At 43.4% G+C, this 27086-nt stretch overlaps 1 protein-coding gene and 1 long non-coding RNA gene across 6 annotated transcripts in view; one reads left to right on the forward strand and one right to left on the reverse strand.

The window, feature by feature from the left end:
- The window catches only part of DISC1 (DISC1 scaffold protein), a 359999-nt gene that overhangs the window by 19115 nt on the left and 313798 nt on the right, over positions 1 to 27086 (forward strand). For 3 of the 5 annotated variants that reach the window (XM_060642825.3, XM_060642820.3, XM_060642817.3), the window contains exon 2: positions 24102 to 24182. The exons of 1 other annotated variant lie outside the window; for it this stretch is intronic. In XM_060642825.3, the coding sequence (XP_060498808.3) occupies positions 24102 to 24182 (81 nt within the window). The remainder of the gene's footprint in view (positions 1 to 24101; positions 24183 to 27086) is intronic. One more of the 5 variants, XM_060642818.3, reaches the window with a different exon arrangement.
- LOC132685466 (uncharacterized) lies at positions 18933 to 21976 on the reverse strand. The gene is made up of 3 exons (XR_009613116.3): positions 21524 to 21976; positions 21144 to 21319; positions 18933 to 19612 (listed from the first exon to the last, which is right to left on the reverse strand). It is a non-coding gene; the product is annotated as an uncharacterized LOC132685466 (long non-coding RNA).

Raw genomic sequence — 27086 nt, forward strand, 5'->3', positions numbered from 1 at the left:
AAAGGAAACGAGAAAGAAATCAAAATGTGCCACTATAAAAAATCAACTAGACACAAAGGAAGGCAATAAAGGAGGAAATGAGGGACAAAAAAGCTGCAGAAAACATGCAGAAAACAAATGGCAAAATGGCAGAAGTGAGTCTTTCATTATGAGTAATCGCTTTCAATGTGAACAGATTAAACTCACCGCAAGGCATAGATTGGCAGAATGGATAAAAAAACCGCGATCCAAGTGCATGCTGTCTACAGAGACTTACTTTAGCTCTAAGGACACATACAGGTTGAAAGTAGAAAGATGGAAAAAGACGCTCCATGCAAATCAAAAGAGAGTAATCAAAAGAGAGCTGAGGTATCTGTACTGATGTTAGGCGAAATGGACTGTAAGTAAAAAACTGTTATAGGAAACAGAGAAGGACATTGTATATTGATAAAAGGCTCGATTCACCAAGAAGAATGGACAGTTATATATGTACCAGATATCAGAGCTCCGAAATATGGGAAGCAAACACTGACGGAAGTGAAGGGAGAGAGAGCCCTGGGATGGAATGTCTGTGTAATGCAGCAAGCAGGCTGGCGCAGCCCCTGTCGTGAGTCACTTGATGCGGACATCTGTAATCTGTCAGCCCCTGTACTTGTGAATTCTGACTTCAGCTGTGCTGCCCCTGCAACTTGGTGATGAGCCTCCCCACCTTCCCACTCTCCTGTCCGAGGGCTTCTCTTTCCTCCAAACCCCGTCCCCTCCAGCAAGGCTTTTTGTATGTGTCCAGATTAATGACGTGGATCACTTGCCCTTGGCCTCTTGCACACATTGTCTCTACCACCCATTTAGCACCTCTGACAATTGATGCTTTTATTTTTTACTTATATTTTGTCTACTTGTTGGTATCCTTGAACAGATCTTCAGTTCCTTGGGGGCCAATGCTTTTTTAAGTCACTGGCACTTAGCACTGTAACCTGGGCGCACAATCTTATTTTTTTGTTGAATTAATAGATGTCTCTTTAAATTGGGCCCAAACACTGATCTTAACCTTAAGCATTAGCTACTGGAAGCATCATAGATATTACATTGGGCGGCATAGCTAAGCTACTGAATTTTGTGAGCCTTGGTTTCCTAATTTTTAGGTCTGAGGTCTCTTTTTTGTGCCTCTACTATATGTGTTAGGCCAAGTGCTAATGCTCTCACTTAACCATCACAACAGCCTAAAATGGAGGGGGTACTATTCTTATCCCCATTTTTCAGATGAGAAGATAGAGGCCCAGAGACATTAAGTAACTTGCAAAAGTTATGCAATTTATAAATGGAAGACTGGAATTTGAACCCACATCTCCCTCTTTGCTTATTATTATTATTTTTAAAAATTATTTATTTATTTATTTATTTATTTATTTATTTAGAGAATCCCAAGCAGGCTCCATGCTCAGCCTGATGCTCCCTCTTTGCTTATTATTATTATTTTTAAAAATTATTTATTTATTTATTTATTTATTTATTTATTTAGAGAATCCCAAGCAGGCTCCATGCTCAGCCTGATGCGGGGCTCAATCCCACAACCATGAGATCATGACCTGAGCTGAAATCAAGAGTCAGGCGCTCAACTGACTGAGCTATCCAGGTGCCCCTGCTTATTATTTTAAAGATCTGCATATACTTACCGTTCAGTCCTTGAAGTTCTTCATCGTGCTTGTGATCTAAGTTCAAATGCTTTGTTACTTCTTCCCCTCCCCTGGTGCTAGGGAGGCAGGCAGAATAATGGCCCCCCAAAGATCTCTGTATACTAATCCCTGGAACCTGTGAATATGTTACCTTACATGGCAAAAGAGACTTTGCTGATGCAATGAAGTTAAGGATCTCGAGATCAGGATACTATTTCAGACTTTCCAAGGGAGCCCAATGTAATCACAATATAAGTGAAAGAGACAGGAAGGAGATCTGAAGATGCTAAGCTGCTGGTTTTGAAGATGGAGGAAGAGGCCATAAACCAAGAAATTCGGGCAGCTTCTAGAAGCTGGAAAAGTCAAGAAAACAGATTCTTCCCTAGAGCCTCCATAAGGAAAGTAACAATGCTGACACCTAGATTTTAGCCCAGTGACTCTTATGTTGGACTTCTAACCTTCAGAACGGTAAGATAACACATTTATAAGTCTTCCATTTATAAATTGCATTACTTGAAGCAAGTAAATTTGCAGTAACTTGTTACAGCAGCAATAGGACACTGATACAATAGTTTTTCTGCTTTTCTTGCTCTCTGGGAGATTACTGAACTAGTTCTAACACTCCCTCTTTCCCTTCACATCTCTCCCCCGCCCATCACCATTCCAAGTCACATTACAGAGCTCTCTGTCTCCACTGGATTATCACTCTCTGTGGGTGTGGAAAGGTTCTCACTTCTACTTAAGGCCATCCAGACTAGTGGCCTTCCTGGCTGTTTTCTCTTTATAATTTGTTTTAATGTTTATTGATTTTGAGAGAGAGAGAGAGAGAGAGAGAGAGAACTCAAGTGTGGGCAGGTGGTGGTGGTAGGGGAAGAGAGAAAGAGGGTGAGAGAGAAAGAATGCCAAGCAGGCTCTGTGCTGTCAACACGGAGAGCAGGGCTTGAGCTCATGAACTATGAGATCATGACCTGAGCCAAAATCAAGAGTTGGCCCCTTAACCGACTGAACCACTAAGGTGCCCCTTTGCTGTTTTCTCTTAAAAGGTGGTGCCCAGAAAGGAAAAGAATAGGCCATACGTGTTCCTAGTAGAACAAAGAACAGTAGGTCTCCTGCCTCCTTAACTTGAACATTAGGTCCTTTTCGGTGCAAGCCAAGATAATGCTTAATTTTGATGCCCACGTCACATCACATTGGCCAATCAGGTTGAGTTTACTGTTCACTACAACTCCTAAGCTTTTCACATCATATTAAACCAGAATGCCTGATGAATTGTTCTTGTATCTTTTAGAATGTCTGCCATCTTGACTCATGTAGCTTTTGGCTCAAAGAGGGAAAAAAAGTGTACTGAATTAATCTCTCCAGGGAAAGATTTAAAGACCAGGCTAATAAGGAGAGACAGATGGAATTCTGAAAGAAAGATGGTGAATTCTAGAGCTAATTTAATTAAAAGGCTATGGGAACATTGCATTGGTGCATAAATAAAATATGACAATCAGTGTCATCTGAGAAGCCCTCAGCAAAAATCTAATCTCATTTTTAAAATATTACATAGAAATGTTATTTAAAAAATTTTTTTTAATGTTTATTCATTTTTGAGAGAGAGAGAGAGAGAGAGAGAGAGAGAGAGCATGAAGAGGGCAGGAGCAGAGAGAGAGGGAGACACAGAATCTGAAACACGCTTCAGGCTCTGAGCTGTTAGCACAGAGCCCAGTGTGAGGCTGGAACCCACGAACCATGAGATCATGACCTGGGCAGAAGTTTAATCAACTGAGCCACGCAAGCGCCCCACATAGAAATGTTATTTTTAAGCAAATGGTGTTATGACATAAAAGAAGCTGAGAGAAGCAGAGAGGCCAGGATGGACCCAGCCAGACAGGACCTGGCCATCCTCTGCCCATCCCCTCCCCACATGCTCTTTAGAGGGCATAGGATCCCCCAACCATTTCACTCAGTGAAACATCTGTGACATTGACAGCTTGAAGGGTAAAGGGAAATGCTCTTAGGGAAAAGAGATGGCTTTCATCCTTGCCCAGCCATCACGGGCTCCAAGGATGACTGGGAACTTGAGAATCTAGAGAGGGGGAGTTCAGGATTAGCTTTAGCAAAGGAGGGTGCTGAGGTTATTGAGAATTTCAGAACTGGAACAGTTCTTCCCTTTACAATTCAGAACAGCTGTGCCCAAGCCCTCTGGGCTTCCTAGAATTTGTGTTTAAATGTTTATGTATTCCTATGCAAATCTTTCAAACAATGTAGCTAAAATGCAGTACCTCAAAGTAGGTAAACCAGTTGGCTCCCCTGCATGGTCACCTTGCATAGCCTGGTTGAGTGAAGACAGGAGCCCATATCCTGAAGGATGTCCTTACAGAACAAGTGGGATTTAGTGCCTCCTAAAAGAAGGAGGAAAGCAATTGGCAAGATTATTTCCATTAACTTTAAGGTACCCAAGAGGACCACGGAGGTGTCATTCTCTCTGATTTGGATAAATCTGGGGCAGCCCAAAGGTTGCCAAGGGATGTAGGGAGAGAATTTTAATTTGCACACTTGAGCTTTGCAGTCTGGCTGACCCTTTTGGAGTTTACCTGTCTTTAAATGGCAGAATCAGAACTTTGATGCTTCCTTACCTTCAGTGACCTTTCCTCAGCCCTCCTCTCCCTGATAAGCTACAGGAATGTTATTCTGCTTGTATGATCTGTTGTGGTAGTAACACACACAGAATAATTGCCATTCAAACTTCTTTTGGATGTGCTTCCCCCTTGTTGAATTAAGATCAAATTGCTTTCTACTTCGGTAATCCAATTCAGATTTCTAACTGACCATAGGTTCCAGTTTTAATTTAAAATTCCGTTTCTTTTAAAAATTAGCAATTCAAATTGCAAGGTTGGTAGGGCAGCCCAGAGTCTGAGTCTGTTGGTGTTGGCATGTGCCTTAGCTGTCATCTGTCCTGAGGGATGCTTTGTTGAACTCTTCTGGGGACAGAATAGTCGCTACTTTAAATAGATTATGTGTAATAATGTAAGAGAAAGTGCTTTGTACACCATAGAACATTCAACAAATAGTAACTATTATTAGCATTTGTAAAGGTGCTTTTTCCATCGTTGCTAGCTTTACTTATTATAACACATGCTTCCATATTGGACTCCTAGTTTGCTTTATGTGAATATAAGTCAGAATAACTTTGTAAGTCATTTAGGAACACTTTTTACTGCATGCACTCATTCCTGTACAGGTGGGGGATGTGTCACCCAGTGGTACAAGAGACGATTTTCAGAGTCACAGGACTTGACAAGGAATAGCACTAACTCACAGTCTAACGTTTTCCTTTTGCCAAGGAGAAAGTCTGTTTGCTGCTAGTGTGTCTTTAACTTTCTCTAAAACTAATTTCCCTTGTAATAAAGATGGAGCCAAGCGGGCTTCTGTCCCTAGAATCTTTGGCCAACAACAAAAAATGCTGTTTTTCATGGTCTTTATTTGTACAGTTATCTTCTAATTATGGCAAGTGATCATCATATCCCATTTATGGTAGTAGTACCAAAAAATTGTTCTTCAAAATAGATTTATTTAAGCAAAAGAAATGAGTCAGTTTATGCAAAAGTATAAAGAAAATATTGTTACAGGTGATGATCTGCCATAACAGGCACTTGAAGTGGTGTTAGACTGGGTGATTTTGGGGACACATGGCTCTCCGTGGTTCTTGAGAGTCAGGCCATTGATCAGAGTGCTGATCTTTATAACAGACAACATGTGCTTTACTCTGTGTCACATGGCAGTCTCTTAAGGATTTGAAGACAGTACTCATGTTTCCTTCACGTAGGAAAGCATTCCCTCATTCTTCCAGTTCTTTCCATGTTCTTTGTATGTTGCCCCCTTGGCCCTAGGTATGCGTGAGTCTGTTTCTCTGTTGGGGAAGCTTCCTGTTTATCGTGTATATAAAAGCAGTCTTTGTTCTGAATGCAGGGATCAGTTCCTAAAATGAGATGAGAAAGGGAAACTGGGGCTCAAAGGAGACTAATAATGATGACATAGAAAGAAGAATCACAGTGAGGGAGATGCCTGGGAATGGTTAGGAGGAACAACTGGGTACAGATTCAGGAGTGATGTCTCTGTCCTCAGATGTCTTTATATCAGTGTACTAAGTAGGGTTTGTAAGCAAAATGAAATTGAAATATTCATATCAGGTAGTGAACATGGACAGACTTGTGTTGGAAAGTCTGCAGGGGTGTGTTTGCAGCTTGCTTCTCTGAGCTCAAAAGTTTCTTATCTCTAAGATCGTCTGGTTGATTAAATAAGGGGTTACATGGGAAAGGCTTTGATAATTCCAGAAGTGCTTTGCAAATATCAGAAATGGTTTAGTTTTCATTAGATCTATTATTACTTTATCCTGTCACCATTTTAACATTTATATTCTATTCTATATTAATACTTCTCATAGTCGTCTAGCCTAGTGCTTTATTTAAAAGGCTCTGGGGCCCACTGGCCCCCCCCCCCCCCGCCACCATCCCCGTAGTCTTTCATAGAAGGGTCTTACCCTTCCTGTGTCCTGTACCTTGATTTATTGCTTGATTGTCTGGATTTCACCAACTGGAGGTTTTTATCAAGAAGGCCCATGGTTGTATCCGAATGCACGCATATTGAACAATGACTTTTTATTGTCTTTATAGTGTTTGACAACTTGGCTGGCTATAAAATTCTTGAGTGCCTCCACCCCTATCCCCAAACTGTATCAGCAGTGTCACTCAGCCTTGAGTGTTGTTTTGGAAGCCAGCTTGAATTTTGCCCTTTGTGTATGTGACTTGAGTTTTCGGAGATTCACATAGGATTTATTCTTTTTCTTCGGAATTCAGTGATTTTACCAAGATATCTTGGTGTTGGTCATAATATTTCAACTGTTTTCCCTGAGTGCTGTGTATACCTTTTTTTGTACAGTTAGGTTTTTTTTTTGTTAGGTTTTGTTTACTTCATTAATGTTTTCTTTGATTGTATCTTTGGTACCCTATTTGTTTTGTCTTCTTGAGGGATACCTGTCATCCACATGCTTGTTGTCCTGTATGTATATTATTTTCTCTTTAATAATTTTTTTCTTTCCCTTGCATTTTGTCATTTTCTCAAACTGATATTCCAAGTTATTGACTCAGTTTTCAATTGGAACGGTACTTCTTGTTGCTTCTGAAATGGCCTTGTTTTATGAATGAACTGAACAAAACACTTGGGCAGGCATCAGCTAGCCAGTGGGAAATCTTCTTAGATTATTGTTTTCTAAAAATGTTAATGTTTTTCAAATTAACAGTTGGACAGCAGCTGCTTTCTTCCAAACTCATTCTTGCACTCTTCTTTTTTTCTGAGTGGAGTATCTTGGAAAAATACTTCGCTTCTCAAGAACTGGAGAGGAATGTATTAATCTTGGTGTCTGCTATTAATTTCAGCCAAATTTTACAGTATTTGGCAGATATCCCTCATAGGATGGAGATGCAACTTAGTGTAAAAACCATGGCCCTGGAGCACTGTGTTGGTTTTAATTTCTGCTCTGTCAGTTGCCAGCCATGTGAGCTTGGGCAAGTTACTTAACCTCTTGGTTGCCCGCTTTTCCTCGTCTGTAGAAAAAGGCTACTCATAGGGCTGGTATGAGAATGAAATGAATTAATATTTGTAAAATGTTGATAGCAGTGCCTGGCACAAGTGATAAATGGGCATTTTATAAGGGCATATTAAATGAATGTGGCATGTGATCATGCATTGTCAATAAAGTTTTTTCCCCAACTTCTCATGCTTTGTCCATTTTAGTGGGCTTCACAGAAGTGCAGTTAACTTGCCTTTATTCCATTCCTTGCTCCAGAGGTTGCCTGATTTGTTTTGGTCATAACATGTTTGTTTGAACATTCATTTGGAATTGTATGCAGGATATGTGTCTGGCTGACTAATCAATAGCTCTTAGATTCTACTTTTTCCCTTTGTGAAGCCAGATCACTTGTCAATCTTTGGTACTCAGTAGGGCCATGATTTCTTAAAACCCACTGAATATATTTCTGGGATCATGTCCGTGAGTTCCTTTAGTACTGAATCATAATTTATCCGCCCTCACTTGGGGACATGAACTCATTTGAAGTGGCTAGGTGTTCTCTTTCCATCTTTTTGCCTCTCTTGGGCTTCAGTTCCTCCTAAATTATGCTACCACTATCCTTTCCAATCTGAAGATCATTTTCTTTAATAGAGGTTAAGGCTGAACATCTGAGCTATGTAATTCTGCCCTGTCTTCTCTTTTATCTATTACCGTTGTGCCCTAACTTGGGGGCCTGTCTCCACCTGCTTAACTTTCTTGCCCAGGTTTTGTTTGTTTGAAACACACATATTTTGCTGTTCTGTGGCATGGATTTTTTACTCTGCGCTTCTTGGTTCTTTGGCTGTTCTAATAATCAAATTAACATAGGGCAGATTAATAGGAGAAAAGCAAATTTAATTGTGTACGTATGGGGGCCCCAGCAGAATATGAGACCCATAGGCAACCAGGCAGTTAGGCTTATATGCCATTCTGAGCTAAGGAGAAGGGGGTGGGGGTCTGGGACCACAAAGTGGAGGGAGGCAATTTACAGGTTGCCATGCAGAGACAATGGGACCCAGAGAGGTGTATTTGATCGCTAGGCCCTGCTCACTTTCCCACCTGCTTACCTTACCTAGCCCTGATTCCTGGTGGTTGCGTCTGGTGATAGTTCTCTTCCTGGATCAGACCCTCTACCTAAATTCTTTTAGGCAGTTAAGGAAGAGGTAAAAGTTTTTCTTGATTCAGTTGGGTCTTGATTGCCTTCAGCTCAAAATAATCCATGTGCTAAAGTAGCATATTTTGGGGAGATTTGTTCTGAACCTCTTCACTGTCCTTAGCATATCTACAGAAGGTGTAACTCATTCTGGCCTTTAGTATTTTTGACTTTTTCTCATTTCTTTGTGACCCATTTGTCCTTATTCCTTGTTATTTTCTTTCTGTTGATCTTTTTTTTTTTTAAATTAGGTTTTCATTCCAGTACAGTTAACATACAGTATTGTTTGGTTTCAGGTGTACAATATAGTGATTCAACAATTCGATACTTCACTTAGTGCTCATTATGATAAAAGTACTCTTTAGTCCCCATCACCTATTTCACCCATTCCCCCACCCGCCTTCCCTCTGGTAATTATCAGTTTGTTCTCTAGAGTTAAGGGTCTATTTCTTGGTTTGCCTGTCTCTCTCTCTTTTTCTCTTTGCTCACTCATTTTATTTCTTAAATTCCACATTTGAGTGAAATCATGGTATTTGTCTTTCTCTGTTTCACTTATTTCACTTAGCTTTATACTCTCTAGCTCCATCCATGTAGCAAATGCCAAGATTTCATTCTCTTTTATGGCTGAATAATATTCCATTATCTTCTTTATCCAGCCATCTATCAACGGACACTTGAGCTGCTTCTGTAATTTGGCTATTGTAAATAATGCTGTGATGAACATAGGGGTGCATGTATCCCTTTGAATTAGTGTTTTTGTATTTTGGGGGTAAATACCCAGTAGTGTGATTACTGAATTGTGGGGTAGTTCTATTTTGTAAGAATGTTTATTTATTTATTTTGGGGGCGGAGGGAGTGAGTGGGAGAGGGGCAGAGAGAGGGAGAGGGAAAATCCCAGTAGGCTCCAGCATGTCAGCACAGAACCCAATGTGGGGCTTGATCTCATGAACTGTGAGATCATGACCTGAGCTGAAGTCAAAAGTTGGTTGCTTAACTAACTGAGCCACCCAGGTGCCCCTAGGGTACTTCTATTTTTAACTTTTTGAGGCAACTCCATTCTGTTTTCCACAGTGGCTGCACCAGTTTGCATTCCCACTAAGTGCACAAGGGCTCTTTTTTCTCCTTGTGAATAATTGTTTCTTGTGTTTTTGATTTTAGCCATTCTGACAGGAGTGAGGTGAATCTCATTTTGGTTTTGGTTTGCATTTCCCTGATGATGAGTGATGTTGAACATCTTTTGTTGTGTCTGTTGACCATCTGTGCGTCTTTGGAGAAATGTCTGTCCATGTCTTCCCATTTTTTTTTTTTACATACTTATTTATTTATTTACGTATTTAATTTAAATTCAAGTTAGTTAACATATAGTGTAGTATTGGTTTCAGGAGCAGTATTTAGTGACTCATCACGTCTATATAACACTCAGTATTCATCCCAACAAGTGCCCTCCTTAATGCCCATCACCCATTTAGCCCATCCCCCCTACCTACCTCCCCTCCAGCAATGCTCAGTTTGTTCTCTGTATTTAAGAGTTTCTTATGGTTTGCTTCCCTCTGTGTTTTTCTCTTATTTTCTTGTTCCTTCCCTTCCCCTACGTTCATCTGTTTTGTTTCTTAAATTACACATTTGAGTGAAATCATATGATATTTGTCTTTCTCTGACTGACTTATTTCACTTTTCTGCTCATTTAAAAACTGTTTATTTTTTTGAAATAGAGAGAGAGAGCAAGATGGGGAGAGGCAGAGAGAGAGGGAAAGAGAAACCCCAAGTAGCTTCCATGTTCAGTGCAGAGCCTGACGTGGGGCTCATACTCACAGACTGTGAAGTCGTGACCTGGGCTGAAACCAAGAGATGACGCTTAACCGACTGAGTCACCCTGGCACCCCCTGCTCATTTTTAATTGGATTTTTTTTTTTTTTTGGTGTGGAGTTGTGTTAGTTCTTTATGTATGTAGGATACTAACCCTTTATCGGATATGTCGTTTGCAAATATCTTCTCCAATTCCATAAGTTGCCTTTTAGTTTTGTTGGTTGTTTCCTTTGCTGTGCAGAAGCTTTTTATTTTGATGTGGTCCCACTTGTCTATTTCTGCTTTTGTTTCCCTTGTCTCAGGAGACATATCTAGAAAATATCTAGAAAAATGTTGCTATGACTCATGTCAGGGAAATTACTGCCTGTGCTCTCTTCTAGGATTTTTATGGTTTCAGGTCTCCCATTGGGACCCTTAATCCATTTTAAGTTTATTTTTGTGTATGGTGTAAGAAAGTGGTCCACTATCATTCTTTTGCAGGTAGTAGTCCATTTTTCTCAACACCATTTGTTGACAAGACTGTCTTTTTCTCATTGGATAGTCTTATCTCCTTTGTCGAAGACTAAATGGCCATATAATCATAGGTTTATTTCTGGGTTTTTTATTCTGTTCTGTTGATCTGTGTGTCTGTTTTTGTGCTAGTACCATGCTGTTTTGATTACTTTGTAATATAACTTGAAGTCCAGAATAGGGATACCTCCAGTTTTGTTCTTTTTCAAGATTTCTTTGGCTATTTGGGATCTTTTGTGGTTCCATACAAATTTTGAATTATTTTTTATAGCTCTGTGAAAAATGCTGTTGGTATTTTGATAGGGATTGCATTAAATCTATAGATTTCTTTGGTGAGTATAGACATTTCAATAATTTTTGTTTTTCCAATCCATGAACATAGAATGTCTTTCTATTACTTTGTGTCATCTTCAACTTCTTTCATCAGTGTTTTACAGTTTTTAGAGTATAGGTCTTTCACATCTTTGGTTAAGTTTATTCCTAGGTATTTTATTATTATTTTTGGTGCAATTGTAAATGGGATTGTTTTTTTAATTTCTCTTTCTGTTGCTTCATTATTGGTGTGTAGAAATGCAAGAGATTTCTGTACATTGATTTTGAATCCTATGACCTTACTGAATTCATTTATGAGTTCTAGTTCTTCTTCTTCTTCTTCTTCTTCTTCTTCTTCTTCTTCTTCTTCGCATAGTCTTTAGGGTTTTCTATACATTGTATCATGTGCTCTGCAAACAGTGAAAGTTTTAGTTCTTCCTTACCAATTTGGATGCCTTTTATTTCTTTTTCTTGTCTGATTACTGTGACTAGGACTTCCAGTACTATGTTGCATAAAAGTGGTGAGACAGGACATCCTTGTCTTGTTCCTGATCTTAGGGGAAAAGCCTCAGTTTTTCACCAGTAAGTATGGTACTAGCTGTGGGTTGTTCATATAAGGCCTTAATTATGTTCAGGTATATTCCTTCTAAACCTACTTTGTTGAGGGTTTTTATCATGAATGGATGTTGTACTTTGTTGGCTGTATTCTCTGTATCTATTGAAAGGATCATATGGTTTTTACCGTCTTTTCAGTTGACGTGATGTATCACATTTATTGATTTGCAAATATTGAGCAATACTTGCATTCCAGGAATAAATCCCACCTGATTGTGGTGAATGATATTTTTAATGTATTGTTGGATTTGGTTTGCTAATATTTTGTTGAGGATTTTTGCATCTGTGGTTCATCAGAGATATTGGCCTGTAGTCTTCTTTTTTTGTAGTGTCTTTTCTGGTTTTGGTATCAGAATAATGCTGGCCTCATAGAATAAATTTGGAAGTTTTCCTTCCTTTTCTATTTGTTGGAATAGTTTGAGAAGAATAGATATTAATTTAACTCCAACTTGACCTGGTCACTTTTTCCAGAGGTTTCCTTCCTTTGCATGTGATGGATACATTTTGTGTGGCTGTCAGATTAAATTTGATGCCATCCGCTGTAGAGAATCTTTAATAAGCAGCCTCTGTTTGAGACCAAACCGGCTTCAGCACATTTTCAGCTTGGAAAGCTTTTGTATAAAGAGCGTTGTAAGCCATGCAAGGTCGTTAAGTTTGGACATTATTGCTGTGCAGGTTTCATCTTAGAGTTTTTAGTAATCTACTTTTTCTGGAATATTTTATAGACAATCACTAAATACCATTGAACAGTTATCCTTTGGGGGATTACATCTGAGAGTTAGGTCCTGTAGACTCCTTAGGAGTTAAGTCCCAAGCTCTTAGAGACCTGTACTTATCCAAGATTCTCATACAGAAAGTCAGTGTTTGTTGCCTATAGGGAAGGGTTGAGGCTGAGAGGGAGGCCAGACTTCCTGGGCTCTGGTCTCGGCTCCAGCACTGGCCAACTGTCTGACTTTGGACAAATCACTTCTCTGCTGTAAGTCTCAGCAATCTTATTCTGGAAACAGAGTCATGATAATCCTTACCTTATTACGTTTTGGTGAGGATTAAATGACATAAAAATATGTTAAATCCTTAGAATGTGCCTGGCACCTTGTAGATACTCAGTGAATGTTGGATGAGTTCATGGACACCAGTTATGTCAAATGCATCAAGCTAGTTTTGATGTTTATTTTCAAATCCTTGCATTCTGAGTTGTCTTCTAGATCACATTTGTTATGTGTATCATAAAGCCTTATAATTTGGGGGTAGATGGTAGTGTGGACTGAATATCATGGGCAGTAACTAGGCTGTTACAATAATTATATTGGATCCATAAACTATTGGGATAATACTGGGCTATCAGTCTTAGAAATAGCATTAGTAAGACTCGTCATTTCTGTAGCACTTTCTGGTTTACAACGTGTTTTCTCATGTCCTATCTCATTTAAACATGTAGAAAAAATGCAGTGTAAAGAAACAACTTTCTTTTTTTATAAGGTTCATTTATTTATTTTGAGAGAGAGAGTGCATGCATGTACACGCATGAGGGTGGAGGGGTAGAGAGAGAGAGAGAGAGAGAGAGAGAGAGAATCCCAAGAAGGCTCTGTGCTGTCAGTGTGGAGCCCACTGTGGGGCTTGATCCCATGAACTGTGAAATCATGACCTGAGCCAAAATCAAGAGTTGGATGCTTAACTGACTGAGCCACCCAGGCACCCCATAACTGCCTTTCTTTATGTTTCAGCATCAGGCTGGGTCTGACCCTGGTATGCAGAATCAGATCAGTGGTCTGGGATGCCATCAGACAGCTCTTTGTGGCATATTGGAGCATTTGTTGGGTACATAGAGTATCCAGCACTATGCTAAGCTCTAAAGGTGGTTATAAGAAAAAGAGCTTTTTTTAAAAAAAATGTTTATTTATTTATTTTGAGAGAGAGAGAGAAACAGGCACAGAGAGAGAGAGAGAGAGAGAGAGGAAGAGAGAGAGAGAATCCCAAGGCTCCATGCTCAGCACAGAGTCTGATCTCATGTCTGTGAGTCATGACCTGAGCAGATATCAAGAGTCAGATGCTTGACCAACTGAGTCACCCAGGAGCCCCAAGAAAAAGAACTTTGAACTTCTGTGGCCATGTGTATTTAGTTTTGCTTAAGAACATAGTTAGGGGGGGCCTGGGTGGCTCAGTTGGTTAAGCGTCCGACTTCAGCTCAGGTCACGATCTCACGGTCTGTGAGTTTGAGCCCCGCGTTGGGCTCTGGGCTGATGGCTCAGAGCCTGGAGCTTGCTTCCGATTCTGTGTCTCCCTCTCTCTCTGCCCCTGCCCCGTTCGTGCTCTGTCTCTCTCTGTCTCAAAAATAAATAAAACATTAAAAAAAAATTTGAAAAAAAAAGAACATAGTTAAATGAATTTGTAGTCAATGTAATTATAAAGCCTGATGGCCTCAAACATTCCACAAATAACCTTGAAACTCAACTTCTAGAGGGTGAGGATTTTTGTGGTGTCCCCGATGCCCCTTTGTTTCTACCCTGCCCCGACCTCCATCCAGACTTACCCCTCATTGTAATTCTGTCTGGCTCTCCCCCAAGATTATTGTATAATTGAAAATATGCCCACAGACATAATCTGTGGATGAGCAGATTTAAAACAAAGCTGATCAGAGAGTTCCAATTGTAAGCATGTGAAAAGAATCTCTCTAAGAGATGTTCTTGATAACGAAAAGCTGAGAACCGTGATGCTCTGCACACAGCTTGTGGAGATTTATATGGAATCATGTGTGCATCTTGCTGTTGGGCTACTCCTGACCCTAAAGTGGTGTATCTTGCCAAAATGACGTGCCTGTTTTCCCTTGGATGATGGCTGGGCTCTGAGGTTCCTCTCCCTGCCCCTTACCCCTGCCCTGACCGAACACACTTCTAGTGTGGCCTTGCTCTAGTGCGTCTCTGGTTGTTAATGCTCATTCTCAGAGTCAGGGAACTAGGTGAGAAGAGGATTTTATGTGAAAACAGTGGTAGGTTGATTTTTTGACCTCAGAAAAAGAGTTCACTTTATAATCAGACGTATATGCTCTTTATAGATATTCCCTTCACACGCACATTTGCTCTCAGAATTTCCTCAGCCAGGATGTCCCCCCAGGTGACTGCATATCCTTAATGGCTCTGCCATGAAGGAGAACTGCAGAGAGGTCCATGCACGCCATTGGCTGCCTCCGTCAGAGGCTCGCTGGTTGAGGATTTACTCTTTGTCTTGTTTTCCATCCTTAAGGACTCTTCTTTGGTCTCTTACCCCCCTTGTGACATCCTTCCCCCCTGAGCTGGAATTCCTGGTCCTGGTAACTGTGGGTGTTCTGCAGGTGTGCCATAGTTCTCTTCTCCCCTTTTCTCTGATTGTTTAGTTGAATTACTTCTCCTTTGTCATCATTGATAACACTTGTATGTGAGTCACCCTTTTAGGGACATTTTTAGGTCTAGATGCTACTATCATCCATTATATTGGAGAGGATAGTGCCAAGGGGACAGGAAAGGGCCCTGCATCAGAGATCTGGGACTCCCCCTGTGGTCAGTCATCCATTCAAAGTCCAGGACCCTTTGTCCTGGAACTGTCCTTCACTAGCTACGAATCCACCTGCTTGTCCTGCCTTCAGCCTCTACGTGTACACAGGGCAGCTGGGAGAGGCCTTCTCAGATCCTTCGGGTCAAGTGCAGATATTTATGTGTACGCTTTTCTTCTGACTTATGATTCCTGACGTATAGTAGAGTTCTCACTAAATGCTAGGGTCTTTTCCCCTTTCTTATTTCCCGTTGAGATAAAATACAGTCAGTTTGGCGTGATTTATTTTCAGTAAGCCCATGTAGGCCCTTTTCATTTGTAAGCACTCACAAAATACCTTATTATGAATCTTCGGAAACTTACCAGGTGTCTGTGTCATCCTCATTGGTTTGCCATCACTGGACTTCAGTTTGCAGGAATGACCTGTTTCCCCTTTTGGAACACGGGAGGGTGTTTGTGTGTCTCCAGTTTGTTGGCATGTCCCCTGTCCTCCCGGGTTCGTCCAAGACCACAGCAATTTCCCAATCTCGTTTTCACCTTCCTTCGGTATCAGTGAATTAAAGCCAATTTATTACCCAGAATTGCCTCATTTATTTCAAAATAGGCTGTGTGCAAAGGAAGCTCTATTCCCTTAGCGGGAGCTAACTCAAGTTTTAAAGCCCATTCTAGAGAAAAACAGACGTATCTAGTTTGTGTTAGCTATTAAAAACCTTTTTTTTAAAAAAAGAAATAGGCCTTTGGATGTTGCTTCAGGGTGACAAAAATAACCCAAAGACTGAAAAGGTAAATGAAGAGAGAGAAGGGAAAAAACCCTGATTTTTGAGTGTTTAGAGTGTGTGAAATGTCACTCTTTGCCTTAACTGCTCCCCTAAGGAAAATGAGGAGGTTTTTAAAGCAGTTCTTGGTCAAGGAATGTACATGCAGAGGATTTCTGTAGCTCTAGGGGAAAATATAGATCTACTAAAATTTTACTAAGTTTCTTTTATTTGTCAGAGATTGCTTAAAGGTTGTCTGATATTTTTCTGATAGTTTGGACCTTTTTTCCGTGGACTTTTATGCCTTAACGCTCACCCACTTATTTTCTCTTTCTACCCTCTTAAGAAGGTGAGACAAAAAAATACCCCAAACAAAACTAACTCTGAAGCAGACTGTTGAATAACAGATTCCACTCCCCACCTCCACCCCCCAAAACCTCATGTACACGAAGGAAGACAAGGGAGAAAATGAACAGTTCTTTTAAAGACTGTCCACGAAAATTCTGAGATGTTATAAGCATTCAGCAGTGACTTTAGATGCTGGGAAGAACTTGGGGAAAGAGACTAAAATTTATTGAGCACGTGTTGCCACTTGCCACAAGCTATGATGGCTTTTGCCAATTCACGTTAGTGATTTTATTGTGTCCTCAGAGCGGTCCTTCAAGGTGTGCAGGTTATGCCCGTTTTACACCCGAGTGCACTGAGGCTCCACATGCTAAGTGACTTGCTCAGCATCACTCAGATGGGAACTGACAGAGGCAAGATCCAGTCCTTCCTTGTGCTATCAGACCCTCTCTCTGAATATTAAACCAGTAAACCTCATGCATAACGGATGAAATTAGTCATTTACAGAGGTAACTCAGGGCTTGTCTGTAAATGTCCTACGCTCCCAGGTGACTTTGCTGTGATCTCCAGGCAGGGCTGCAGTGAGATTGTAAATAGGAAAACTGACATCTGAACCATGGTACCGGTCTTATCTGAAGAAAGAGCACTACCAGAGAGGGCTGATCGGGATGGAGCCGGAAACAGGAGGGCAGAGAGGAAGAACTTGTTGTTTCTGCCCTGCTTCGCCTGGGAAGGGTGGCGAGAACCAGTGAGGAAGGGTGCCTCACTGTCCTGTGTGGCAGGCAGGCAGCTTCGTGACGTGAAGATGTTTGCTCCACTGTCCTGGTCGATGCCAGCAGGTGTGAGATTGCGGCTATGCTGAGGGAAGGTGGTGTGGACACGTGGCTCAGAGCGCAGGCTCTCGAGGGCCTGCACCTTGCAAGGAAGGGTCAGATGAGAAAGCTGAGACTCGGGGAAGGTGACCTTGGACGAGCCAAAGAGGGGCAGTCTAACTTCAGAACGCTCTTGAGAACATCATTCATGTCACCTCGGGGATGTTCGGCAGTAGCTTGTCTTCTGGTGGATAGTTGATGGTGGACACCAGGTCGCATGGGTGACTTGAGCTCACAGAGCTGGGCACTGTCGCAGCTTACCGGTGAGTGTGTGCCCAGTGGGGCAACCATCCCTCACCGACGCACACCCACCTGCTGGGGAGCACGGCCTCGGATTGCGGGCGTGACTTCCCCTGCTTGCTGTCTGGCGGTGTGCCCGGCTGTGCTACCCGCGGCTGTGTCCTCACCACAGGCGAATCCTAGCCCTCAGGGGAGCGGCCAGCGCCTCGGGCTCTTTGCCTCCTCTGGCAGATGGCCCTGATCTGAGTGCACATGTGGTATCTATCTGAGAGGAGTGACTGGTGGAGACGGGAGCATCTCATTTTAATAATTTAAAAATCATAAAATATGCCACTTTGGGAACAAAAGCTTTCAAAAGGAGTTTAGTGAGGGTGATTAGTCGCTTTCCACAGTGTGGAAACATATTGCTGTAACCAAAGCGTGCTTCAGACACTTGAGCATCAAAGCATCTGCGGGGGCTTATTCTTAGTGGTAAAATGTATTGCTTTGTTCGAGATCATTCCACAGTAACGGGGCACTCTAAAGGCAAGAAGAGACAGGAATTCTTTATAATTAATTTGCACTGCATGAATGTAAATGGATACTTGAAAAAAGTTTGTTCTCTTAAATATCCTAAGTATTCCCCAGTGTTATCTTCCAAATTAGTGTTAAAGTATTACTGTTTAGACAAACCCTTCATTGGTGGGTAGCATGAAGGTTACCTCCAGTCCACCCCTGCCTCGTTATCATCAACTCCAAATGTCATTTGGATTTGAATGAGTCAGAGAGGTTTGAGCTTTCTGGATGTAGTCATGGCCTCTTAAAACCTGGATGCTATATATAGCATCTCAATATGAAGTGAGACTAGAAAAGTTTTATAAAAGAGGAATCCTCAAGTGTAGACAAAAGGCAATCATACTCTATTAAAATATATTTCCTTACATCTCAGACCCAGGTTGAGATACAGGTCCCCCTCAGCACCTAGCCGCGTGCATATGGAGTCCAGATCTTTATGCCACAGGAGTTGTATAATGCTGATCTCTCTTTTATTCCCTCGGACCAGTGCACCAAATTTCCATAGTGAAGTGTGGGGAAAAAAATACCGAATTTCCTCCTGTTTTCTAATAGGGTCATTGAGCAGTACATTTGCAATGCTATAATTGTATCATTTTTAAGGTCAGGCATTTAGAGTGGCACAAACCTTTGATGTGGGCTTAAATTCTGAGTATTATAAAAATTTAGTGCCAAGTAGGGACTTCCTTGAAAGACGCTCCAGTCTCCAGGGCACTACTTATGTGCAAAGTGCTGACAATTTGGGATCATTTTTTAATAAACATATCGCAAATTTGGCACACAAAGCGGGGCATTTAGAAAGCCATGAAAATAAGCCCCATGCATAAAATACGGCATTAAAAAGGTAACTGTAAACTTTGCAGGTGGACTAGCATGAAAAAAAGCGATCTTTTGCTAGGGTGCATGTGAGAGCTTGCAACTCTTTGCTGCACGACTAAGAGCAGGAACTTAAGTTGTTTGGTTGTTTTGAAATAACAGCTACAAAGAGGGCTCCTTCTGGTTCATCCATATTTTATTAGGGCAGTAGTTAAAAAATTCATTAGAGACACCCATCTGTAGCTAGCAGCACTCTTGAGGGGGGTTCAGATGGCGATCAGAGTTTTGAGTAGCACTTTACATGAAAAGAAAAAGACAATCGTTTATAAGAATTAATAGCACTGCGGAGAGAGGTTGTTCAGTGACTTCAGAGCAAACGCTTTCACGTGGTCTGTGAATCTCTTGCTGCTAATTCCTCAACTACTTGCTTCAGCTGGAGAAAGTAAATCCAGGCATAGAAAGAAAAGAAAACAGAACACAGAAAAGTGGATCAGAGAGGTAGGAAGGTATTGGTCGGCAAGAGAGTATAGGTTGTGACTTTGTGCTGGATGGTGTGTGTGTGTGTGTGTGTGTGTGTGTGTGTGTGTGTGTGTGCATGTGCATGAGAGAGGGAGAGAGACAGAGAGACAGAGAGAGAAGAGAAAGAGAAAGACAGAGAGACAGGGAAGGACAGAGAGAGAGACACACACACAGAAAGAGACAGAGAAAGAACAGATCGCTATTGGCCTCTAGGAGTCTACTAACAGTACAGAAAAAGGCTTAGAGTCAGGCCTGAGGCTGCTTTGCTTTAGATTTGCCTTGAACTCTGCCTCCAGGTGCCCATGTCCAGGTGTCTTTGCTTCAGGATGATATTCTTGCCTTTATTCCTGAATTGAAAATAAAAACAGCTTTTGAATGGTTACTCTGTGCCAGGCGTGGTATAGGGCAGTGAAGTTCATAATCTTATCTATCTCTCCAGCAATTCCATGAACTAGAGCCCCCTTTAGCGAACAAGACAATGCAAGCAGAGAGGCTGGTGAACAGCATTCACCGAGAACTGGGAGAGCTACATTCTAAACTCTAGCAGTCTGTCTCCAGAGTCCATAACCTTTCCTAGTGCAAGGTACAGGTCCATAAACCGTGTGTGCACACATGTGTACCTGTTTTTTAAATAAGTTTTTTTTTTTTTTATTTTGGAATACTTACAGATTTATAGAAGAGTTGCAAAGACATGACAGGGTTCTTTGTCCTCAGTTTCCCCTAATGCTAACAGCTTGTATAATCATGGCACAGTTATTACATCTCAGAAGTGGACACTGGTACAGCGAACTAAACTACAGATCTAAATCAGATTTTCCACCAATATCCTTTCTTTGTTGCAGGATCTAGTCCAGAATCCACACTGCATGTCGCATGCGTGGGTTTTGGCCCTTACACTCCAGAGTGGGCTGAATGTTGACCTGCTGTTTGGCCCCCCGTTCCCCTCCCTGCGCCTTAGTGAAGTGAGACCGCTCACAGCAGCTGCCTGCCTCCTGGCCCCTTCCTCGTGGGAGGGCATGTTGTGGGGCCCAGGACTCCCACTGTTTGACTGAAAGTGGGAGCCTTATCCAGGCTAGAAGATTTAGAACAGATGTATGGGGACATATTTTAACTTCAAGCCACACTTTGTCCACGTGTAGAGGCTCACAGCTAACAGCCACATTTCAAGAAACAAAAAAGTTGAAGGGAAAGAGAAGATTCTGCAAAGCAACATTCTCTGTGGTGTGGCGAACGTTGTTTATGACGCATTTGGATTCTGAGCACACCAGGATGTTAAATAGGACTTTCTCCTAGAGCAGAGGTTCCCAGGCCTGGTTTCCCACTGGAATCCCACTGGGGGCACTGAGTCTCATGCCTCAACATTGTGATTTCATCAGCTTGGGACTTTGGAATTTTGGAAGGATACCCCAGTGACTCTGCTGGGCAGCCAAGTTTGGGGACCATTCAGTGTTTCCACTGGAGAGCTAAAACTGAGGACAAGAGGTGACTAGTGTCCACACACCAAGAATGGTGCCAGACACATCGGGCTGCACGTGGCAAGACCGATATCCCACAGCCCACGCGTCCTGGAGCCCACATGGTTACCCTCAGTCATTTCCAGTCACTTCTTTCCCCCAGCTTCCTCTTTTTCCAGAATTCTTCCTTAGGTGGCATCACGGGCTCTTATGGATTTCCACCAGCCAACTGTGCTTCCCCGTCTCTTCTCTCCAGCACAGGGCCCTGCCTTGGGCCCCAGCCCCACCTGTCTGCCACCTGGGCTCCTCACAGCCTGCTGTCTGCCTCCTTCTCCACAGGGGCCATGCCTGCCTGGGCCCCAGACATTTTGAACTTCTTTGAGCTGTTACCTCCATTCCTTCCCTCCACTGACAGTGACCTCACCTCCTTTATGGCCTCCGCAGCCTCAGTCTTTCAGTTCAGCTGCAGGGTCAGCTCCTCCACGAGGCCCTTCCCTCCCTCCTGTGGTAGGATTGCTTCTGGCCCATTCTGCATCTGCTTGTTGACGTTTCTGCCTTGTCCACCGAGCTGTGAGCCCCTTGAGGGCAGGGACTGTGGCACTGAAAACGCATTACAGACTACCTCACAGTTATAAAAATTCTGTTATTCATAGGTTGCATATATTGTCAGCGCCCAAGTAACTGCCACCCGCTTCAGCGATGGAACGTTACCCTTGAAGTCCCTCGCGAATCATGTCCCCTCCCCCAGCCAGCTTGTGCTGTGTCTATCATTCTTTTGCTCATTTTCGTACTTTTAGCACATACCTGTCTCCTGTGTTCCAGGCAGTGCCATCTTGTCAGTTTCCTTGGCTCAGTCAGGGCTGACATTCTTGCCAGTTACGCCACAATTCTGGGTGGAACCCGTCCCTTTTGACTGTGAGGCTATTATAGGAAGTGATGTCTGCAGCTTGGGAGTCCAAACCCTGGCATCTGGGTGACCACGAGGCTGATAGGAAACCAGACAGAGCTTTGCTGTCACAAACTCCCAGCGGCTGGCTGCGAGGGCCGTGCCCTGCAGACCTGTCTGTACCCGCAGTGCACGTGGCTTTGAAGATTATGGAAATGCTAGATCACGGTGAAGTGGCTGTGCTCACCACGAGCAGCTGGTGAACAATCCCATCTAGGAAAACAATCTGTCTTTCAAAGGGATGGAGAGTGTCAGCTTGTGAAGAACAACATGTCAGCAAGCCTGTGGTGATAACTTTGCTGGGAGAACTCATTGACAAAAGCACTCGCTCGGCCCCCGATCGTTTGTGTGTCTACGCACTGCTTGGGGAAGGGTGGTGGAGGGTGGGAGACTGTGCTGACAGCACAGAGCCTGACTTGGGGCTCGAACTCACAAACCTCAAGGTCATGACCTGAGCCCAAACCAAGATTTGGTTGCTTAACTGACTCAGCCACCCAGGCATTCCTGTGTGGTGTCCTCTAACTGTTCTCCTGGTGGCCTCTCTCGCTTCCGTGTGGTCCCTTCTCCACAGAGTGATCTGTCAAAACGTGCAGATCTGATCATGCCCCTCCCCTGCTTCAGGTCGTTCAAAGACTGTCCATCCCTCTCCAGGCAAAGGCCCAGGCTGGATGCGGCCAGGACACATGGCGGCGTCCAGCTCCGTCCCGCCCCTGCCCATCACCAGCGTCCTCCACACCACGCCACCAGCTGGCCTTGTTCCTTCCTCTCTGGCTCTTCCCCGCAGCGTCCCCTGTGACCTCTACACCTCTTGCTCATCTGTCAAGCTCAGCCCGATGTCACTCGGAGACCCCGCCAGACGAAGCCAGGTGCCCCATTCAGCACCATGGCTCAGCACCATGGACCTGTCCATCCCCCCGCCGCCAGACCTACCTGTGTGCACGTTTGATTCCTCTCTCTGCTCCCCCAAAGATGGCAAACCACAAGCAGACAGGGCCATGTGCACCTGTGTGCTGTGCTTTCTCTAGGGTGGGGTTTGGGTTCTCTGAGAGGCGGACATCAAGACAGAGTGAGACATGCAGGAGGTTGGGTGAGGGAGCTGCCCGTCTGTGCAGGGTAAAGGAGGGGAGGAGTGCCTGGGTAGCCCAGTTGGCTAAGCGTCTGACTCTTTAAAAAATTTTTTTTGTTTTAAATGTTTACTTATTTTTGAGAGATAGAGAGAAACAGAGCATGAGTGGGGAGGGGCGGAGAGAGAAGGAGACACAGAATCCAAAGCAGGCTCCAGGCTCTGAGCTGTCAGCACAGAGCTGGACATGGGACTTGAACTCACAGACCCCAAGATCGTGACCTGAGCTGAAGTCTGACGCTTAACCCACTGAGCCACCCAGGTGCCCCAAGTGTCTGACTCTTGATTTCCACTCAGGTCATGATCTCACGGTTTGTAGGTTCGAGCCCCACGTTGGGCTCTGCACTGACAGTGCGAGCCTGCTTGGGATTCTCTCCTCCTCTCTCTCTGCCCCTCCTCTGCTCATGCGCTCTCTCAAAATAAATAAACTTTTTTTTTTTTTTTAAAGGAGGGGAGCAGGAGCAGGCAGGGGAGCTGCAAGGGAGGTGGGAGGAAGAAGGTCTCACACCACAGCACAGACCTGCTCCTTAGAGTTGCCCTGTGTCCCAGAGGCCTCTAAATCACCCTTCTTCTAGCCAGTCCCAAGAGATGTTTGGGGTGACACGAATTCAGGAGTGTTCTGGAGTTCATAGAGTCTCTGCTTTGCTGAAGGGCAAAGAACTGTGAGGTAAACCAACAAAGCCAACTAGATTACCCCATTCATCTAATGTCAGATTGAGTTCTCCCTCTTCCGTGATGGAAGCATAACATCCCATCCTGGGACATGGCTTACATCCCTTGCAAGCTGTTAGGTCACGAACAGTTGGGGGTGGGGGTGCCGTCTTGCTCACGTCCGCACCCCACATAGAATCCAGTGTTCAATAAGGAATTGTTGTATTAAAACGGATTGCACAGTTAAAATGGAAGCACCATAAATGTTGATTTATTCCACACTAGGACTCTCCCTGCTTGCTAGAAGCTTCTCACAACAACCCGAAGCCACTTCTGAATCCTCAAGTGCTCTCTGAACTATCAAAGAAAGATGAACTCGTGCTCAGCAGAGTGTTTGTGTTTTAGTGTGTATGTGATTGGATTCTGATTCTTTGAAAACAAGCTAATCCACAGGGATGTGTGGTTTCTTTACGATTCAGAATCTTTGGTTAACCTGAATGTTTTAGAAAAGACTTCGGCCTCAACCATGACAAATAGGATTAAAATTCTTTCCACGAGAAGAATACATTCATTTATGCTTCCACACCGTACATTTCTATCCAAGTCGTGTTTTGTAAAGTCTTATGTGTCTATTCTTCTCTGACTATTCTCTGTGTTCTCAGCAGTGGCCCTGAGTGCCCGTATTTCTTCTTCAGGAGACAGACATGCTTTCCCCACAAGGCCCTGGGATCATCAAATCATTGGTGACTCACCCAAGCCCACATGGGCACTTCATGTAGATTTGAACTTTGGGTCTTGGTTTTAAGTTCTTCCAAGTAAATTCACATGTATCGTGTTTTCTTAAATTACATATTTTAGATTTCCTATTTAAAAATAAATATTATCTGGCCAATGTGTATTGGAATGCCTTCTCTGTATACTAGGATTTTTAGGGAATTGTAAGGGTATCAGGAAGCTTATATAGAGCATAAGAGGGGAATGGTTTATATACACCGAAGAAAATAGCAAGCAGTGCTGGGTGTTAGTTAGTAGAGGGGCAGGAGTGATGTGGACCGTTGTTGAAGCCCTGTGAACTGGGTGATCAGAACAAGGGAGCTGATGGGGAAGGGCGTTGGAAGCTGAAGGGTGGGAAGGATTTGTCCGGAAGAAGGAAAGCACTAGAGACAGGTAGATAGGATTCTCTCTGATCTGACTGGTTGACTAACCTAGGTTTCCCCCAGTTTTCCCTGTAAGTTAGATAAGCTCATGTTTCCAGACACCTTATTTGGACTGTGTGTAGAGGCCTTCTGACACCTGGGTCTATTCTAAGCTCTTCTCTTTCACTTGCTTCCAATCCCAGAGCTCACGGGGCTGGAGAGGGGTTGGAGTTGGGGGTTCTGCACAACCAGGGACCGGCAGGTCTGCGTTCCTCCCCCCAGCATCTACTATGGAGTGGGAGGCTGTGAGGGACAGAGAAGGCCACGTGAGGCACCTCTCCCTCCTCAGCCTGTCCAGGGCCAGATGGGCAGAATGCAGCCATCTCTGGGTGAAAGAACAGAAGGCACAGCTGGTTTCCCTGGCCAGCTCTCAAAGCCTATGTGCACTTCGGGCCTCCCTGCACCTTACCATGTTTTACTTCCTGCCCGCTCCACCCTGAAGTTAGGTGTTGGGAACGAATGTTGTCCTCCAAGGTCTGAATGTGTCACAACCCTTCCTTAACTGCAGGCAGGGCATGATGGAGGGCTTGGGTTTGAACAAATCTAAGATGTAGTATCTCAGCCTGGATATATGGTAATCATTGATTTCTCGCCAGAGGGGACATCATACATTTCTTCAAAAAATAAAAATTGAAAAAAAAAAGTGAAAAAAGGGGACTTCGCATACAGGGAACTGGGGGTCTTTTCTAGAAGTTTCAGAGCTGCCATCTGCCCAAGGTGGGTTTCTTCTAATCCTTCTAGCTCATTCCAGAAGTGCCCTCCAGATCCGGCTCTCCTGAGGGTTAGCGTTCATAGAATGTGGTGGTCCCTGCCTCTTGGGCTGCCCTCTGAGAAGGCCCACGCTGGGAGATGGGATGTATGAGTGGTCCGGTGGGTGCAGGAGCTGGGCCATCCACACACCAGGCCCTCCTCTCTCATCCCCACATTTGGTGAGCATTTTTCTCACGTCTGGTCTTCTTGGCTTGTTGTTCATGCGGCACGGTGGCCCCCTGACATCTCACCAGAACCCAGTAGGAATGTGGGTTCCCATCCGGTAGCTGCTTTGTGCAGCATCTGTAACCTGGCTTAGGGGGATTTCAGAACCCTCGGTTGAGTAGCTTTAGAAAAGGCTCATCTAGCTGTAAAAGAAATGACATTTCAAAGAAATTATTTTCCCCTTGGCATCGCTGTTTCGACTTTAGAAGGGTTATCTGGGAGACAATTACCTTGCATTAAAAAAAAATAGTTAAAAGTCTTTTTAAACCAGAAGACAATATAGGTATCACAGGACTCCTTTCTCAAGGTAGGAAATTGCTGAGTTGTTTTCTGTTGGTAATTGGAGCCAGAATTCAGTGTTCTCCCTACTGCCTTTGGGATTCACTGTATGGGCATATGAGAGTTAGCCCCTCTTTTTAGCCAACCCCTGCTCCCTCCTGAGCTCCCACGGCCCCGTGAATCCTCTTCTTCTTGTGATTGGGGCCCTAACATGCAGGGGACATCCTCAGATGGTGACACCCCTGAGGGAGAGAATGGCCCTTTGGGCCACATAGCATGGTGATCCAATTTGACCTCTTTAAACATTTAAAAAAATTTTAATTGGGATAAATACATAGAACATAAAATTTACCCTCTTAGCCATTTTTTAAAAATGTTTATTTTTGAGAGAGAGAGAGAGAGAGAGAGAGCATGAGCTGGGGAGCATGAGCAGAGAGAGAAGGGGACAGAGGATCTGAAGTAGGCTCCACCTTGACAGCAGAGAGCCTGACATGGGGCTTGAACTCACAAACCATGAGATCATGACCTGAGCTGAAGTCAGAGGCTTAGCCAACTGAGCCACCCAGGCGCCCCTACCCTCTTAGCCATTTTTATTAAGTGTATAATTCAATGGCATTCACATTGTTGGGCAGCTATAGCCCCATCTGCCACTAGAACTTTTTTGTCTTCCAGACTGAAACTCTGTCCCCAGGAAACACCAACCCCCTCTTCCCCAGCCCCTGGCCACCACCATTCTACTCTCTATCTCTGTGAATTTGACTGCTCTAGACACCGTATATAAATTTATATATGTATGTAAATACAGTATTTAGTATTTGTCCTTTTGTGACTGGCTTATTTCATTTAGCATGATGGCCTCAAGATTCGTCCAAGCTGTATAGCCTGTGTCAGAACTTCTTCCCTTTTTAAGGCTGAATACTATTCCATTGTATGAATTGACCACATTTTGTTTATGCATTCCTCAATACTTAGGTTGCTTCTACCTTTGGCTGTTGTGAATCCTGCTGCTACGAACATGGCTGTACAGATATCTCTTTGCGACTCTGCTTTCAATTCTTGTGGACAGATAACGAGAAGTGGAATTTCTGGACCATGTAGTGATTCTATTTTTAACTTTTTGAGGAACTACCATGCTATTTTCAGCTGCACTGAAAACATTTTACATTCCCACCAACAGCACACGCTAGGTGCAGTTTT

The sequence above is a fragment of the Panthera onca genome, chromosome D2 (assembly GCF_046562875.1).
Source record: "Panthera onca isolate mPanOnc1 chromosome D2, mPanOnc1 haplotype 2, whole genome shotgun sequence".
NCBI lineage: Eukaryota > Metazoa > Chordata > Mammalia > Carnivora > Felidae > Panthera > Panthera onca.